Source organism: Malurus melanocephalus, unplaced genomic scaffold, assembly GCF_030028575.1.
Source record: "Malurus melanocephalus ecotype Western Australia unplaced genomic scaffold, MMel_1.1 scaffold_115, whole genome shotgun sequence".
In the NCBI taxonomy this organism is placed as follows: domain Eukaryota; kingdom Metazoa; phylum Chordata; class Aves; order Passeriformes; family Maluridae; genus Malurus; species Malurus melanocephalus.
In genome coordinates, this window is record NW_026623347.1 from 664,982 (window position 1) to 683,791 (window position 18,810).

The 18,810-nt window shown below is 47.7% G+C and overlaps 1 protein-coding gene across 5 annotated transcripts in view; it reads left to right on the plus strand.

Annotated features, from left to right (window-relative positions):
- RNF216 (ring finger protein 216) overlaps positions 1-18,810 on the plus strand; it is a 75,406-nt gene that overhangs the window by 52,664 nt on the left and 3,932 nt on the right. For all 5 annotated transcript variants that reach the window (XM_057369806.1, XM_057369808.1, XM_057369807.1 and 2 more), the window contains 2 exons: positions 8,577-8,674; positions 10,960-11,182. In XM_057369806.1, coding sequence (XP_057225789.1) covers positions 8,577-8,674; positions 10,960-11,182 — 321 coding nt within the window. The remainder of the gene's footprint in view (positions 1-8,576; positions 8,675-10,959; positions 11,183-18,810) is intronic.

The window sequence follows — 18,810 nt, forward strand, 5'->3', positions numbered from 1 at the left end:
GGCCGTGTCTGACACAACTCTGGGACCCCACAAACCTCGCAGGGGTTCCAGGCGTTGTTCCTGGCCTCATTTTCCCAGCCTCCTACCCGGTCTCACTCGGCTGTGCGGAACTGAGCTTGTCTTGCTGCATTACCAGCTGCTGGTCAGAGCTGCTGCAGGTGCACAGGCTCCCTTTGGAGTTGCTAACTCAGCTTAGCTTCAATGTCTGCAGACCTGAGGTGTTTTTTCTCTTTACTCCAAAACGTTTCCAACCCCTGCATTTTTTCCACGACTAATGAAAAAGTGAATTGATGGGGATTATATGACTTAACTGAAAATTAAATTACAGGTTAAACAATTTTTCTACTTAGAAGACAAAATGTGTCCTGAATTACCCTGCTTTGGCAGGACATTGCAGCTCTGTTCCATTAACCTGCCTGTCCCTCCACGGGAATTAAGGCAGCTTGATCGGCTTTGGCCAAGATTAGGCTGGTCTGAGGGTCAGCAGCCACTTGGTTTGATGGCCTTGAGTGGCTCCAACCCCTCTCCCCTGCTCCTTCTGGGGCTGGTGGCTCCATCCCAGTGTCCCTCTGCTCCCTGCAGCCCTGGGAAGGCACTTTGCATCATGCAGGGCCAAACAGCCTGAGCAGAACTTTAAAAAACACACACAAATTGTGCTTTTAAGGATTTTTTTTTTTTACTACTTCTGCACCAAACAAAAACCCAAGCCCAGCCRGTGGGTGCTTAAGTATGGGAGGGATGGGAACATCACCCAGGGGCKCTGGAAGAGGAATCAGTAATTTGCCAGTACATCTATTTCCCTGATTCATTTTCTGCTTTGCTTTGGTGTATACTTGTTTGCGTGATATATTTTATTCTTATTATTGCTCTTGTTATTGCAATACCTATTCAAAATAATTACTTTTATGCTGCAGGTGGAAATCCAGTGCATTTCTGCAGTGGAGCTCAGGTGTGGACTCTTCCACCACATGGCACTTCTCAGTGGTTTTGGCTTTTTTTGGGAGTTCCAGCAGGCTGCCGTGGGCTCTGGTTTCTCCACTGCCCTGTTTTAGCACAGAGAATGAGCTGCAGGTGACTCAGTGTCCTGTTGGTGAAGGTGCAAGGTGGAGGTTAGCAGTTTGCAGGGCCATTTTCATTGCTCTGTGGTAAATATTGTTGCTATAAATATTACAGTTGCAGAGCTGGCTGCGTTGTGGTTCAGTTCAKGGGTGCAAATGTGTCCTGTCTACACAGTGCTCATGTGGGGAGCAGCAGGCAAGGAGTAACTCTGAACCACACAGGCACTAAAGCAGTAAATCATCTGAATTTCTGAGTTTTCAAGAAAGCCAGATAGATATCCCTTTGCTTTCTGTTTTCTTGATCCTTGCTCGTTCCCCAACWCTTTTTTAATTTYTRTTTTAYTCTRGCCTATTTAAAGSTAGGAACACGTTACTTTGGGGRTTTCCCTTYGTTTGGGTTTAATGTCCCTGGCAACACAAGCTGTGCTTGCCCAGTTTCTGAGGGTGGATTTGTTCCCAGACCAAAGCTATGTACCAGAACTGTTCTGCTCAGTTCATCTTTCCCTTGCTGGTGTTGTGATAATCTGGAGTTTGAACTTGTGTTGGAGGTAGAGATTGCAGCCAAGAAGGCTTTAAATTGAAAACAAAGTGTGTTAATGCTGCTAMATTACTATCGAAATTGCTATATTGCAGAGACTCCTTAAAATAGGTTGTAGGTGTGTTACATAAACCTGGGTCTCCATGCGGCTGTTGATGGAGGAGAGGACATCTCTAACAGAGTTCCTCTTGCTGATCTTTTTGTGTTACAATAAAATCTAGAAGACTGTAGGGGGAGAGAAAGTCACCAAAAAAACAGGACAGGTCTGGAAGAAGCTCTGTCCAGTTCCTGCCACCCGAAGCGTAGGGGTTGTGTCTGGGGCGGGGTGATGGGGGGATTTGTTTATCGTGTGGTGGTGTAAGAGGGAAGTTTCAAAATTAACTTCAGTAATTGTTCCTCCTCTCAGTCTCACAATGCATCGTTAGCAGGTACCTGTGCAAAGAAGATACCTTGCTTTTGTTAGCCTCAACCTCCTTGGGTGCAACCCYTGGATCGACCTTCCGGAGTTACCCTTTAAAAATCAAGCTGCTTGTCTTGAAATCTAAATCTGTTCCTCTCCCAAGGTCTCTATTGTTTCCACCAGTTCCACAGTCAGATTTCATCACTTTAATGTTGCAGCTATTGGAAGCAGCACCCTTTTTCTGTGAGATTGTGCAGAGGATTAGGTGGATAACCTCCTGGAACTCTTCTGCTGARCAGAGTACGGGAATGTGCGCTGGGGGAGAGCAGGAGGGGCAGCTGCTGAGGCTTTGAACTCCTCTGCTAGCATTTAATTATTTACCTTGGCTGGGAAGGCAGTAGCTGTTATCTGCAATCAGTCCAACAGATCTCAAAGCCGTGCTTGACAGCTACAGATGTGTTTCCAGTAGCGTGTGCTGAGTTTCTCTTAACTTTTTCCCTGGGAAGGAGAGATATGACCTCAGGTATAGTGATTTAGCCAACATTTTCAGTGTGAGGTCCCAGACTGTGTTTAACCAATTTATAGAGTGGCCAAGCAGTGTTTTCCTCTACCTGCACTGCAGGTGGACTCAGGTTGGTGGGTGAACACCTCTGGGCTGTATCCAAACTCCTCAGAGTGCTGAGCTGGAGAGATGCTGTGCGTGATGCCAAACTGTTCAAGGCTGGGGAAAAAAAACAACAAAAAATTTTGGTGAGGAGAGCTTATCCTTGTGAGAAACACTTGTTCCTCAGCTCAGGGGAAGGCATCCTGGTGCGATGGATGTATGATGCAAATACTCCAGTGCTCTTTTCTGCAGTCAGCCTGCTGCCTGCACCTTTTGATGTGTTTCTCACAGCCCTGGAGCTTGAGAGAAAGTAGCTTTGAAACAAACATACTTCTTTATAAACATTCCAGATAATGAAAAAAAAATGCAGTTCTCTTCAAGTTCAAATTAAATATGACCTTTCTCAGTGAAAGAGCTGCTTCTCATACTCTGGTTACCCTGAGTGTGAGATCAAGGACCAATTTCTTGTGCTGGTGCTGTTTCCACCTCTGCCCAGCCACAGGGTCWTGGTGATGCTGAGCAGCACTTCTTGTGGGATGCTGCAGATATTTTTGCTCATAGGTCTCTGACCACTTCACCCACACCAGCAGCTGTTGAACCTTTTAAAGCTGAGCTCTGGGGAGGGAAAAGCTTATTTTGGTTTGGCCTATGTGTTTCAGAAACTTCTGAATTACAGATACAAAACAGTCTTACTGACTTAGGTGATGATGGGAACACATTTCTGGTTCTGGGATTGTGACACAGATGACCCAAACCCTCATGGGAACCAGCCTGAAGGAAAAGGGCATTGAGTATCTCCAGTATCTTGGAAATGGGGAAAGACTAAAATATGCTCAATTTAACAAGAACAGGCAAAATAGCAGACACTGGTTTAGGTCTTCATTTTTGTAATGGGGTTTAATATATGGCTGTATAAAAGCTTTAACCACCCTTCTTAAAGATTGGACTCGATGGAGATMTTTTCCAACCTTAATGATTGTAAGATTCTATTCTGTGGTTCTTGGTGGGTTTTGCATATAAATGGATGTTTTCYTTCTCCACCTTTTAGCTCCTGGTCACTCTTAGGTCTCTAGTTTTACACCCTAGCCCATTCTACAGCCTGGYCCAAGCTTGTGCCTTTGCTTTATTTCTCCCTGCGACCTCTCCCCTTGCAGAACGACTCATGGCTGTGCTCAGGAGAGGAAACCTCTGTTTTTGCCAGGTTTCCCTTCGTGCTCCGCGTCCCTGCCGTGTGAGCGGCCGCCGCTGAGCGGCAGCGCTGCCTGGGGAACAGCCGCACTCCCGGGGGAGCTCCAAACCCACGSATGTGCTCCCAGATCCGAGACACCGTGTTCATTTCTCCACTCTGCCTGGATTTTGTGTGTTTGAGGTGGGTCCCTGCTGCCTGTCACGCCATTGTGTGCAGCTKCAGGATGGAATTGATTCTGGAAGGAGCTCTCCCTGCACTGGGCAATCTGGGAGCTGTGGATACGGGGTCCCCCTCCCTGTGCTGGGTGTTTGTGCATCTCTGAAGAGGGGTCTCTCACTCAAACGGATTGTCTTGGACTGGATTACAGCCTCTTTATCCCAGCTTAGCATGTAGGAAATCCCAGAAACAGCCCTGAAGGAGTGCGTTCATGAGAGTTTATCCATGCTTAAAGGTTGCATGGATGCATCCAKTTTTAGTTAAGATTGGTGCAATTTTACAGACAGTGAAACTTTGTGGGGACGAAGGCTCTGCGGTTCTTTGTTTTCCCATTAACTCATCTGGTTGGGAATTGCTGTTTTTTAATTAAAACAGCACAGTACGGACTAGCCCTGAGGTGCTGTTCTGAGGCACTTGCATTCACATCTGCTTTTGGGTAAAACTCGGCCTGTTTGGGGTCAGCCTGTGCTATTGTGTGTCCGAGAGCAGGAGGAAGCAGCGAATCAATCACTGGGGCTCYCTCTCACTGGCGTGTGCCATGGGCAGAGCCCTCTGCAGTGTTCACCTCGCCCTTCCCGGGGGATGTGGGGAATCACAGAGCACCAGGATTTCATTATCTGGCATATGGAGAGCTGAGGGGAGCGCTGGGCTCGGCTTGGAGCCGCTGTTGTTGTTTAAGCTGAGTTTTCCCTCACCCTCTCTGCGTTTTGCTCCATCAGTAAATGGCTCAGTGTAAACTCCTACGGCACAGGCGGGAATGCCGTGGGCACTCGGGCTGGGATCTGTGTGYATCATCTGATGTTTTTTTTGTCCATGTGGCATTTGTTTAGATTGCAGCAAGGAAAAGTAATTTCTGTTACACCACCAGCAGTGCATGCAACACTGACCGCGGCCMAGAGGATGTGGAGACTGGCAAGGAAAAGTTGATTGGGTTTTTTACCCCCTCAGTGAGTGGGGTAGACTTCAGAGAGTTATTTTTAGTTGATGGTAGAGGGGGAAAAGGAGTCTGGGCTGTGTTTAAGATTCTAGCATCCATTGGAAGTACCAGCAGAAGTGCTGAGGGAGATGGTAAATTCCTGTAAAACACTCCCTGCCACCTTCATTAGGTGCTGGGACAATTAACAAGGGTGTTGAAGGGTTGTGCTGCCCACACGAAAAGCAAAGTGTCCGCCCTTGRCCAGGCTGGCCCTGAGCACAGAAAACTGCACACCCACCGCTGACCCTGGGAACAAAGGATCCTCCTGAACCCAAACATGTTTGTGTTAATCCCGGCTGCTTCCTGGCAGGCAGCGAGAGGAAGCGGAGCCACTGCCTCTAACAGATGTACAGTGAGGAGATTACAGGGTGCGATTAAACACCCTCTCCATCACATCCTCCCTCGGCCGGCGCAGCAGTCATGGACTGTCCCAGGCTGCCTGCCAAGCTGGGGCAGATGTAACAGGCAGCAGATACTWAATCTCCCCTCTCCATGCCTGTTTGGAGCTGTTTCCTAAAGCCRAGGGTTCCTCAGAGCCACATCCCTCGCCCCTAAAGCATGAGCTGTACCTGCCTGCCAAGAGGAGAGGGCTGGGAGAAGGCAGGAGAACACRTGGAGTTCACACCATGCAGARAAGATGGATTCAGCTGAAGTGCTGTTAAAACTAAAACACAGGTACCCCTACCTGAGTAGAGAGGGCTTGCTAAGGGACCAAGTGCTGAAGAAGTTGGGAAGGATCTTTGTTTTGATGGACTGAGTTGCTTTTTGGCTGGAMGATTTCAGGGCTGGGAAGGACACATTCCCTCTTTGTGTGAGTTTAGGTTGTGCCTTATTTTGCTGTAGCCAGTCTTGGTGGCAGTAATCTAGGCTGGTTGCAAAAAATCTGTTATTCTATCTTGCGTTTAGGTTAATTAATATGGTAATGGCAGAGTATGTTCCATCATCAAACAAAAAGCTGCCTCTRAAGTAAAAGAACCCTTTGTGGAAATTGTAGAGTTCAGAATTGCCATCGTGTAAGATGTTCAAAATCCTCATCAGCCAAATGAGATGGGTTGGACTCAGCAGATATTAAAAATGATCATTTTCTTGGGCAAGGGCTGTGACTCCAGTTATGGCACTGGAACAGTAGCTGTTGTCTGAACCATGTCCTTCCTCCCCAGTTGTGTGTGAAAGGCTCCAACACAGGGTCCTGGAAGCCCCAACAAAGTGCCCCTGTTTCAGGTAGAATAAGGGGTGAAATCACAGCAGGCTATGCTGGTGACACATCCGTGGTGCATATTCCCAAACCTCCCATGGAGAGGACGTGGCTCAGTCACAGGCAGCAGCAGGTGACACTCGGGAGCTGGGAAGAAGCCACAGGACTGTCCCCTCCAWGGGGTGCACTGGCACAGGCCCAGCTGCCTGTGGCTTTGCAGCTCCTGGAGGATTTGGGGGGGATCCCAGCAATGTGCAGAGCTGTGGTGGCACCCGCTGGGCTGCAGTCACACACAGAGCTGGATACCTCCCATCGCGCCATGCCAGGAATCTCCACGGCCGAGCTCTTCTCTTTCTCCTTGCCTGCACAGAAATCCCTTTCCCTGAGTGCAGGAGACAACTGTTTGGCAAATAACCACAGCCCAGGCTCTGGAGAGAGCATTGTTTCCAATAGCTGCCAGGCTGGAGGCAGGAGCAAAAGGGAAAGACTTGGGACCAGGGTCTAAGCGGCACCATCTGCTTCTGAAGGGCATCATTTCGGCAGCAGGGGAGGCTCCTGGAGTTAAGTAATTGGGAATAGCAGGCTCCTGGCTGGAAAGTGTGCCAGCCCTCCTGGCAAAAAGCTGTTAAATCTCTGTTGCTGGCGTGTGGAAGCGGTTCTGCTGAACAGGGCTCCAGAGGCTCTTTTTAACCCTTGGTGAACATAAAAAAGAAATTACCTAAGGCACTTTTGATCTTGGAATGGCATGTGGCCAGGTGTTGGGAGTAAAGGGGAAGGTGGGTCCTCATGGAGGTATGTGAACAGCTCCAGGTCTGATCSTCCCAGATGTGGCCTGCCAAAAATGCACACAAAATGGTGCCTGTTTTAACAGCTTTAGCAGGAAAACACAGGGCGTGATGAATGATTCATGAGAATCAATAGAACCCGAGGCATTTACTGCCCCTTAAAACCCRTGCCTGCCTGCCAAGGGGTGCATTTGCAAGGTGAGTGATCACAAAATCCTTTGCTGAGMTTTTGGGATGCAGTCACAGGCTTGGCTCCGTGCTTTCTGCAGCCCTTACCCCGCTGTCTGCAAACATGTCCGGCTCACCAGCCAGGCCCAGGAGCCTTTCATTCTCCAGATGAAAGCACGAGCACTTGGGCATCTCCCAGCGAGCACAGATACAAACAAGTCCCCATTTTGCATCCCCCTCCTAGGGTGGCTTCCTTGGAAGCTTTGGCCTTCATCCTGTTTGTCTGATTCACGATCAAAAGAGTGTTTGYTGCCTACGTGTGTCTTGAAGCATTTTCTTCCATCGTATCTCACATAARCGTCCAATTTCTTCATTAAAATAAAATGAAGGTAAAGCAATCAAATAAGATCTGTCTCTGCAGTTGTCGTCTTTTGCTGATAGTGAGATCAGGGCTGGGCAAAGCTCTTTTGGGACCTTTTTTTGGTGTGCAAGGGAAGAGGATGCAGAATAGACAGATGGGTTTTCCTGCCAGGGGGAAGTTGGATTGAAGATCCTGAGCCCCAGCCATCCTGAAGATGAAACAGTTGGATTGTGAAACCTGTACTTTTTTTTCAAGTTTGATCTGAATATTTTTTAATCKTCTTCAAACTAAAGGAAAATCTCTTGTTTGACCCAAAACAAAATTGTTTTCTTTGGCCAGCCAACCTAAAAAATCAGCTCTGATCCCCAGTGTTGGGCCAAGCTCCCTTTCCAATTGTGCCTCCACAGCAATCCTGCTCCATGCAGCTTGACCAGTTCTGGATTAGATCCTTGTTGCTAAAGAGTTTGCAAGAACAGGAGTGTTCAGCCACTTGCTCTTAAGTTTAGTGCAGCTATTCTGGTTAAATCTGTAAATATTTGTTCATATTCCACCTTGGTTTTATGGATGTTTGTCCACGTTCTGTGTTTTTCAGCTGTTTAATCATTTCTTTTGTGAGACTTTACAAAACTATATATATACATATTTTCTTGTGTGCCTGGTGAAGCTGAGGTTTTGATGTAACTGCAAGATTTCCATCGACAGTGGAATTAGAAGCTCTCTGTATGAAGGTGAAGGATTTTGGAGAGGAAACATTTGAACTTGATGTCCTTTGGCASCGCATTTTCACCTCTGCAGTCTCCTCTGGGYTGTAATTTGTGAGCCTGGTAGTTGTCCCATGAGTTTTAGTGAGTTAGGATTTATGAATTCATTTTATATCAATTTTCTTGCACCCTGGCAAGACCCTTGGCTCCCATTATCTGTGGACTTTGGTCTCCAGCAGAGAACAGACCTACAGACCCCTGTACCATCCTGCCAGCTCCATCCTCACYTGAAAACCTGCAGCTTGGAGAGGGAATTTTCACAGTTCTTAAATCAGTTAGTGATGTACTAGGTTTTTTATTTTTCTTTAACATTTTTTATCCTCAGGAAACATGTCGGAAGTGCCAGGGGCTGTGGAAGGAGCACATGAACCTCACCTGCGAGCAGCTGGCTGAGAAGGATGACATCAGATACAGGACATCCATGTAAGTGAAATAGGAATTTTTTCCACAGCTAGGGGCAAACTGGGAGCTGGATGAACTGGCAATCACAGTACACTGCCCCTCAGTTTCTGCTGGAAGAAAGATCCCGGGGATGGCAGAGCTGAGGGGTCAGACGGCTCCCAGGATGGGATTTCTGTCTGTGAAAGACACTTGGCAGCAGATGCAGCTGGTTGGTAATTTGAGAACGTGGGAAAGTTGTCACCAGCCCAGCCTGCTCCTCTGGCTGGCCCGGTGTCTGCAGGCTGGCACCTGGTCCTTCTCTGAGGTGAGAAACCCCCATTAGCATCGCTGGGGGGAGAAGGGAGGTGGTGTGCAAGGCAGAGGAGTGGATTGAGTCACAGCAGGTCGTTATTTCCCTTTGAAAAATGTGGAGTGGAGACCTGCACTGTTTGCTCAGCTGCTGCTTTGTGGGAGAGGATGTGTTTTCTTCCCTGCTTCTAACCAGTCTGTAGGAATTGTTACAGAACAGAGTCTGAAATTTTGAAATACGCAGATGTGAATCCTGATTGTTACCCTGAARTCTTGTGCAGTTTGATTTCTCTCTTAACTACAGTAAATGAGAAAATCCTCTGCSTGTAGGAAACAAGGGAAGTTTCATCCATGTAGCTAAATGTTTGGTGCTAAATGGGACTTGCCCACATTGCCCAATCCTTTCCTCTCTGATTTAGTCTGTCTGGCATGAGTAGAAGTTGGAAGACTCCACCACTGGGATTTGAATGACTGTTGCTTGCTCATCCCACAGTCCCTAATTCAGAACAAAATCTTTACAGATTTTKCTGATCCTTTCCCTGTAGGAAAGAGGGATGAGAGGGAGGAGGAATGAGTTGCGTGTCCCTAATAAGGACAAAAATACCAATTTCAAAACCTGCAGCAGATTGTGTTTGTGGATAGATGAGTCTGACTGCCTGATACAATAAAAACTTCCTTTTGAAGCCCTGCRTAAGGAAAGGGAAGCACAGCTGGAGTTCTGGCCAAACTTCCTGCCTTGCTCAAAGTTTCCAAAAAAAAAAATCTGCATCGACAGCATCCTGTTGAGTGGCGGAGGGAAGAGCAGCTGCAGCTCAGAGGAAAGTCACTCTCAAGTTGGGTTTTTGTGTCTATTCTTAGCACACCTCCACACGCCTGGATGCAGGTCATGCTGGGTATGATGGTGTGGGAGTTTTGGGTGGCTGAAAGGCTGGGAATTCCCACCTCACCATTCCCTGCCCCTCTGGCTGTGCTGATGGAGCAATTTGTGGGACTGTGCTGTAGCCTGGTTTGCTGCTGTGATCCTCAAAAATCCCATCTCCCAAACATGCACTGAAGCAGCTGGGTGGAGATGCCTGGCTAAGGATGATCCATCCCCAGCGCCAGGAGAATTGTTTCCCTCCATGAAAAAAAACACAGTGTCTTTGCTCTTCTGTCATCAAATTTCACTTCTAGGTTGTGAATTAAAGTGTAAYGTGATCTCCAGCGGTCAGAAAATTGGCCCTTAGGATGATAATTTATATTCTTTAGTCTTTTAATTAAATGGCCGAGCCTTTCTTCATTTCTGTGCCAAAATAGTCTTGCTGTGAGCTGAGCCTGTGCTGGAGCGAGTGTCRCTGCCAGGGTGTCCCTTGGGAACAGGAATTGAGCTCTGTCCTGGATTCCCACTTGTGCTCTGYTAGATGAAAACCCATCTCTTAAACCTAAAGCAATAACCTCTGGAAAATSTATGTAGGGAATCTTTGAGAAAAGAGAAAGCCTCCGTGGGGAAACRTGTGATTATTTTTCAGTTACTGATTTAAATTTAACAAACACTGAGCAAATCTGGAGCATRGCAGCCAGACTTGGAAAATAAATATGTGGTCGTGGCAACTTTGTAACCAGAGCAACGGGCAAACATAAAAGCTGGAGGTGACAGCCAAGTGTTTGCTTTTCCCGAACTTTATCTCCCCGGCTATGTTTTCCTTCAGCCAACTCAAGCATCCATGTACCCTTTGCCCTTGAACTTGCATCTCAAATTCCTCCCGAGCCAGAGCCTGGTGCTTTGGCTCTCATGGAAACCAGGATCAGGGCTGCAGCGTGCAGTGATTGACTTTYATTCACTTTATTTTGTTCTTGAGTTGTCATGGGCTGGCTCCAAGTGGAGCTGAGCCCAGACCTCCTTGGAACAGCGATGGACTTGGGGTTGGAGTAGGAGGAAAGAGGAGGGGGTTAAAGCCTCACTGGGGTAGTGTGACAGTAATTTTACCACAGGCTGCTGAGTGCAAACACCCCTTTGCTGATTGTTCCTGATTTTGCAGAGAGGAGAAGATGACAGCTGCCCGGATTAGGAAATGCCACAAGTGTGGGACGGGGCTGATAAAGTCGGAGGGCTGTAACCGCATGTCGTGCCGCTGCGGCGCCCAGATGTGCTACCTCTGCCGGGCCGCCATCAATGGCTACGACCACTTCTGCCAGCACCCCCGCTCTCCAGGGGCACCCTGCCAGGACTGTGCCAAGTGCTCCCTCTGGACAGACCCCACAGTAAGTAACAAAGGATTTTTGTGAATGCTTCTCACCTCAGTTTCAATCACTGTCCACAGCGGCATRTTGAAGTGCACACATTCCACCAGGGGAAAATGGGTTTAGCCAGCACAACTTGTTTCCTTTCCCAAGGCAGCTAAAAAGCCACACTGGGATCCTRCAACAGCACAGAGTCACATCTGACCACAGCTTGGAGGGAGCTGGGGTTGCTTTAGGGAAAAACAGCTCCTGTCAGATGAGGGCTTTGGCTGGAAGTGCTCTGAATGCTATTCTGGAGAGCGAGGCTTGTGAAGGAGCTGGTGGGGAGCACGTGCTGGCACCAGGCACAATAGCCAGCATTGGGATTATTGGGACCCATTCCTACTTGTGCATCTGACATGGTGTTGGCATGGCCTGGCATCTGGAGGGAGGGGAATTGTGACTTTGGTGCCCAGATCATCTGAGTGCTGGTTGTGAATCCCATCACGGGATGGACCTGTCAGAAAAAAACTGCCTACGAGCCCAGGCTTGTGTTGGGTCCATTCTAGGGCTGGTGTCGACAGCTGCAGAGGGGCAGCTGAAGCGTGGAGTGGACTATGAGAGAAGCTGTAGTAATTTAATACAGCTCCTATCTGTGACAGGCTTGGGAAAACTCGCTGTAAATAGAGGTATTCAATGYTGTAAATCCACGAGTGCTGGAAGGAGCAGGAATTGAATTTCCTGACTTTACCAACATGAATGTGGATCTGCCTTCCCAGGGTTTGCTTGAGCTTCCTTTTTCCTGGTGATTCTTTGTCTTGGGCCTCTACGGTTTTCCAGGCTGCTCCCAGCCCCCCTTTCTGCAGGGAACATGCACAATCCTGCATCTGCAGAGCCAGGGTAAAGCCACTCTAAATCTCTCCCTTCTACCTCCAGGCTCTTGGGGATCTCCCAGCAGTGTCACAACCAGCATGAGCTTCCAAGTCCTCTGCTTGCCTGCTTTGATTGCCTGCATTATCCTGTCAGTKTGAGCTGTTAAACGACACACAGACACCTCCTTGCAGGCACCCCTGTAGCGTTTCCGACACCTGGTTCTGAGTTCCTTGGATTCCTGTCCCACTCCTCCCCATTTTCCAGCAGGATGCAATTCAGGGCTCAGCAGGGCTGGCATCCGTTGTTCCTGTCAGGGTGCTGATTGTGCTGGGGGATGGCATTTGTTCAGAGCCAGAGAAAACATGAGGCCTCTCAAAAAAGCTCGTACTGTACTTTCAAATAAATAAATAAATGAGCAGCACAAAGAGGGCACTGTCACCAGGCCCTTTCCACCTCTCTAATTAACCAATGTTGTGGCAAAGAAAAATTTCCCACTGTCAGCACAGAGCTGGCACTGCCTGCTCTTTTATTATTTAATTATTTTTTGGATGATGGAGTGCTGGTGGGCTGGGGAGGTGAAGCTGGGTGACTGTCCTTGCTGCAGTGCAAAGAGTAACACCAAACTCAGCTGTTGGCTTGAAGCTGAAATGATGGTGKGTACCTGTGTGGTCCTCCCTCATCAGGGGCTTAGTGACACCAACCCAACYCCTCCAGGGTGATCTGTGTCTCATATGGGACACGGGACAGGAATTACCCTGGTAGATGTAAAGAGAGAAATGGAATTTGGRTCTTGACATGGAGATTTGAAAGAGCAAAAGACCATTCCTTTRGCAGTGTCCTGTCCTTTGCCAGGGATAAGATCCATCCAAGGGTCTGGTTTGGGTCTAATCCCTATTTACAGCAAAATTCAGGTTTCTTTAAAATAGGGAACCTTTGTTCTTTCCCACATGTTTAATGTTTTCCGAGCCTGAAACAATTCTTGTGAAAGTATAAGTAAACCTATTCATTAGCTTGGGTTAAAAACAAATTAAAGACAGTCCTYTAGGAATGGCAGCATCTGTTAGTCTTTGTCTCAAATGATCTTGAGAGAGTAAAGCAGAGGCTTCAAAATTTCCCATAATTAAAGGTTAGTTAAAATGTTGTCCCTACGCTGTAATCAGGCTGGAGTCTGATTTAAAAGTATCGGTGCAATATTTGCTGGTCCCCAGACAAGCTGCAGTCAGGCTGTGGTGAGCAGCTTCCCGGGGGTCCAGGCAGGAATTGTTTGATCCCTGTGTTTCTCCTGGAGCTAATCCATGCCCTGCACCCCTGTAGGAGGTGCCAGGAGCCCTTCCCAGGGCACTGCTTGGCCAAAAATCCTCGTGTCCTGCAGTCCATGCAGGCTCTGGCTCTGCTCTCCGGGGGCTGCAGGAGGGGCTGATGCAACATTRCCAGAGACAAAGCTCGGGAAGGAGCTGGGGAATGAAGCTTCTGTGAGAAAGAATCCACAGGAGAGATGGGGGTGAGGGCCTGGAGGGGAARCTGTGAGGAGTGGCTGAGGGCATTGGTTTGTTCTGCTGGAAAAAAGGAGATTGAGGGGAGACTCATTGGGGCTGCAGCTCCAATCTCTGCTCCCTGTGAGCAGGAATGGGATCCAGGGAATGGCTGGAGCTGTGTCAGGGGAGGGTTAGGTGGGATATCAGGAAGAGGTTCTTCCCCCAGAGGGTGCTGGGCACAGCCCTGAGGCTGCCAGAGCTCCAGGAGCATTTGGATATCACTCCCAGGGATTGTTGGGTGTTTGCACAGGGCCAGGAGCTGGACTGATGATCCTTGTAGGTCCATTCCAACATAGGACAGTTTATGATTCTATGAATTAGCTCTGGGATGCAGGGGCTGTGTTTCCCCTGATTTCTATATATTTGTAGCAAACCTAAGGCTTCCTTGTGTGCATTTCATCCAGTTTTCACAAATCCTGGGATGCAATGTGATTCATGCATTCTGGCTGTTTTGGTAAACCAGGTTCTGCTCTCTCTTATTTTGAATTTAATACTCATCTTTGGGCTATCAGTAATATTGCACAGAGGCTTTTTTTTTTTTTTTTTTTTTAAAATTTTAAGATGTTTTCAGTAAACTCTTAAAACCCTCCCAAAGGCCCATCATTAAAGTTCAAAGCAGAAGACTAATCATCATGAGGTGTTTGCAATTATCCCTCCCTTCTAGTGTTATAAAAAGATGATGTTGAGAGAAGACTGTGTAAAACTTCAAATGCATCGAGGAAATGCATGAAGTGCACAGTGCTGCCTTTAGGATTTGGAAGGGGAGGGGGTAAACTCCCCTAAATTTAGGATGTGGGGTTTGTGGTGAGCTTGGGGTTTTTTTTTCAGCGCTATAAAACGCCTCAATCATAAGCATATGGTTAATCCTGGGAATTCACAGAAAGCCATCRATACGGAATGCCTGTTGCTAAAATAACTCCCAGTTTCTTGAACRCCAGCGTGTGCTCCGTCCCCATGTTGGCCCCCCTTTTCCTGCAGCACTGCRGATTCCCTGTTCCAGTTACAACACAGCCCTGCTTTTATCCCTGCTTCCTGCTGCATGGAGGAACACGCCGGAGACAGCCGATGCCTGTTCTTGCTCAGGCTCTCCGCAGCTGATCTGGGAATGATTTGAAACAAAACCCCTCAGTCCTTTGGAAGCCTCCGTCGTGAAAAATCATTTCAAGTTTATTAGGAACGGCTGCGGCCACACGTACGTGGAAAAAAAAGAAAAGCAGTAAAGAGGCAAAAAGGGGGAGGCAGCGGTGGTGAAGGAGTTTCTAAAGTAGGGGAGGGGTTGCAGARCCCAGAAATAGTCACCAGGACTCTTGTTTTCCCTCTTTTCAGGAGGCGGCAGCCGCTTCCCGGTGACACTTAATAATTAAAGATAACGAGAAGCGCAGGAGATAAAAACAGAGCTTTCAAAAGCTCCCTGGATGGCACTTTTGTTCCGGGCAGAGGAGGTTTTATTTGGGGGGATGCTGTCTCTGTGTGACTCGCTGAGCTTTTATCTCCCTTGCTGCTGTATTTTCTCATTCCCAAGGGCAGTTTATTTCTCCGGCAGCTCTTTCTGCTCGTGTCAGGGCCCTGTGTGGGTGCTCTATGAGGCTCCTGTGCAGCAGCATTGTTGTCACAGGCCTCCCTGCCATCAAAAGGTGCCTCTCTTAGCAACCCAGCCCCGCTCCTCTGCTAATCCATCCCCAGACCGAGCCATCCGTTCTGCTGTGATTGGCTCCGTGCTCGCTGCATTCGCTGGATTCAATGGCACAGGGCTGAAAGGAAAAGCCTCCTCCGTGCTGAGATGCTTTCCCAGGTGGGGGATGGCAAGGGCAGGCTCCCACACTGGCCAGGAATCAGCGTTTGTTTTCCTTGGCTGCAGGATGGGATGGCTCCTGCACAGAGCATCCCGCTGCTGGGTCTGGGGCAGAGCCTGGTTCTGTTTTGCCACTTGAAAACACAGCTGCTGGTAATGGCCATGTCTGCTTTCTGCAGATAAAAAGGGTGAGTGCATCTCAGAGATGCTTTGCATTTTCCTCTTGGCCACCTCCCTTCTCCCGTGATGCAGCAGAGCGTGGGGAAGGGCCACGTTGTAGCATTGCCCTGCATTTCCTCTCTGGCAGAAAAGCCAAGTTACATCTTTGCTTAAAAATACTGCCCAGTGCTGAGGACCACGCCCCCCGGGGTTGCTTTTTTTCTATTTCTTCTTTATTTCTTTTTTTTTTTTTTTTTTTTTGTCTTGCTGTAGGCAAGGCAGCTGACAGGAAGATGACTGTTAACTTGACAAGATAAATGCCTTCAATCCACACAGCCCGTGAACAGGCCATTAAAATTATAATCTAATCCTTTATTAAGGGACTTGAACCCGCTCAGGGAAACGGACACAAGAAGCTTTTGAAATCCTTCAGCAGCCTCTACCCCATGTGATGTTAAAAGGTTTCTCACCACAAAATCAGCCATAAGTGTGCTAATGAAATCTTAATTTTTGGTGTGGGTGCTTTACCCCTCGRTGAATCTGTCATCTCTCTAATTACTGTGGTATTAAAACAGCCTTTGCTTCCAAAGAATTAGAAATGTTTTGCAAGATTCACTAAAATAGGACCAGGACTTTTTTTTTAATTCTGACCTGCACAATATGTATTAGGCAGAACTTGTGGCATCAGCTTTCTTTCTGAACATCCTAAAATTATCTTGTTGTTTATGTATCAATTCTTTKGTTCCATCTGGGATGTGGGTCTTTCCTAAATACTGCAGGTATTGAGCTGTGCTGTGTATTCATCATTTGCCAAATTTAATGTCAGCCTCTTAAATAGGAAGGTGCTTATTGTGCATTGCATTTTTGTTCTTTTGACATTAACGGATACTAGAAATGCTGGTGCAAAAAAAAATTCCAAGCAAAAAAAAAAATCCAAAATTCTTGGTATGTGSGATTAAGTGTAAGCACTCCTTAACCTTCCAATGGGGAAATAGACTTTTATCAGCAAAGAAGCRACAGGGCTGATAAGTTCTGTTCTTGGACATGTGGTTTGTTGTGGCTCTGCTGTGATTTGTAGTTTCAGAACCAGGCAGGAACATCACCCTGACCCAGGTCTGTTCCTGGCAGGTTTTTTTATCCAGGGTGTGCTGCGAGCTCTGCCCCTCTTGAAACCCCCTGGGGCTGAAGCTGAGTGGGGATCTGTGGCTGCTGCATTTGGGGATGTGTTCTGTGGTGTCCTGGGGAGCTTTRGGGGTCACTTTGGAGCTCTGGCAGATGGGTTTTGCTGTTCCCTGCTTGCCCTGGTGCTCTGAGAGCCTCAGTAATCGAATCCAGCATCACCTTGGGCCAGTGCAGCTGGCTCCAGCCCCGGGGCAGATGGATGTGTCCAGCCCCCTTTGAGGGAGGTCAGCTGCAGTTTAAACTGCAAGGCTGGAGCAGCCCTGGCTGCAGGAGCATCTGCTGAAGTTGTGTTTGATGTGTCCAGTTCCCCAGGCTTGTGCAGGACTGATGGAGCTGCAGCATCGCGGGTGGTGACAGGAAGGGGTGTCCCTGGGAAGCACCATTTCATGGGGTTAATCATAGATTTGTTTGTTGGAAAGGACCTTAAAAATCATCTCATTCTGCCCCCTGCCATGGGCAGGGACATTTTCCATTCTCCCAGATTGCTCCAAGCCCTGTCCAGCCTGGCCTTGGACACTCCCACGGATGGGGCAGCCACAGCTTCTCTGAGCACCCTGTGCCWGGCCCTCCCCACCCTCACAGGGAAGAATTTACTTGTAATCACTTAACAAAATGCTTTTGCTTTAGTCTAAGTTAAAGGGCACATTTCTAGGCTTTAAAGTGAGGTTTATGCCTTTGTGTGAGGAAAGGAGATACTGGGTGATCTTGCTCAGCTGAGCTTAAAATATATTTCTTGTCGTATAAACCTTCAGGTGCATCTTTTCSAGTAAGTGGTGATAAAATGGGAGTGGTGGCTGTGTTCATTTTCAACAGCATTAAAAAAATTAGTCTTAGAAGGGAAAAATAATGAAATCCTAAAGTCTGAAACCAAGCTTTGAGAGTTCTGCTTGGGCAGCAAAAGAGCAAGGAATGTTTGGCTGCCTGTGGAGCATGCCCAGGTGGTTTTCCAGCCAGAAATACTGATATTTGGGGGGTAGTTAGGCATTCCATGTAGGCTCAGAAGAGCCATTCTTCAGCAGCTTTTATGGAGATAGATAGGCTGTAATTAACAGCCCATGCAAGCAGCCTGCTTGGGAAAGGGAATAAAAAAAAAGCATGTCCTGGAAAGTCTTAATTTTAACCATTGATTCACAGAATAATAACAGGGAGGGAAGTATTGGGTTTTTGGCTTTCTGCACATTAAGATAACTTCAGTCTCCCAGGGAAACCTTATCTGCTGGTGGAGGAGGGGACTGCTTCCCAAGCTTCCCAGGYTGTACATGTGCAGGGCTGTCAGCTGGGGACTGGGAAGCTTGAAATCATTTCAGTGTATAGCTGCATGCATGAAGCATATTTTGGATTTAGTGCCAGAGCATTCTTCAAAATAAGGGATATTTTTTACGTTAAGAGTGCTCAGGAGAAATGTATGTATTTTGGCAGTCACTGAAATTAGGGTGATTAAAACAAGCCTTGTGGGGTTCCAAGCACTGTCCTGGAGGTTTTTCTGCTCTCCCTGGAAGCTCCAGGTTGGGTTTCATCCCCACAGACATGGAGCAGCAGCAGTTCAACCCTGCAGGGACAGCAGGACCTCGCTGCCATCACTCYACCTCCCAGCATCTTCTGCCTGGCACCGAGGGAGTTCTGTCCTCAGGGCTGGGGGGCTGTGACCCTGAGAGCTGATCTGTGCTCTGGGGCACTGCAGAAACCCACCTGAGGCTTCACTGCATCRTTTCATCTCACAGAGAACTGAGGCTGATGAGAGGCAGAAGGACAATTTCMATTTCTGGCTTGTCCTTGTGCTCTCAGTGAGCAGCAGCTCTGAATATTCTTGCTATAACCTCTAGACAGACATTAAAGAAACATATTTCGATTTATGCCCTTCTCAGAGTTACAGATAAGATCTAAATGGCACCATTTAGCTACTAGAGCCAGGATTTAAGTTGTGTTAATTCCAGCTGTTGGGCCAAAAACTCTACAAGTGCTAGTATAATGTAAATATTTAATCAACTATTGCCATTTAAAAGATTAACAGCTCTTCAGAGGGGTGGAGCTGGGTCGCAGTTCTCTGGTTTCCATCAAGTCAATGAATTTTAGTGCAGATCTCCCTGGAAAGCTGATCCAAGCATCTTGGTCATTCTCCACAGAGTGCA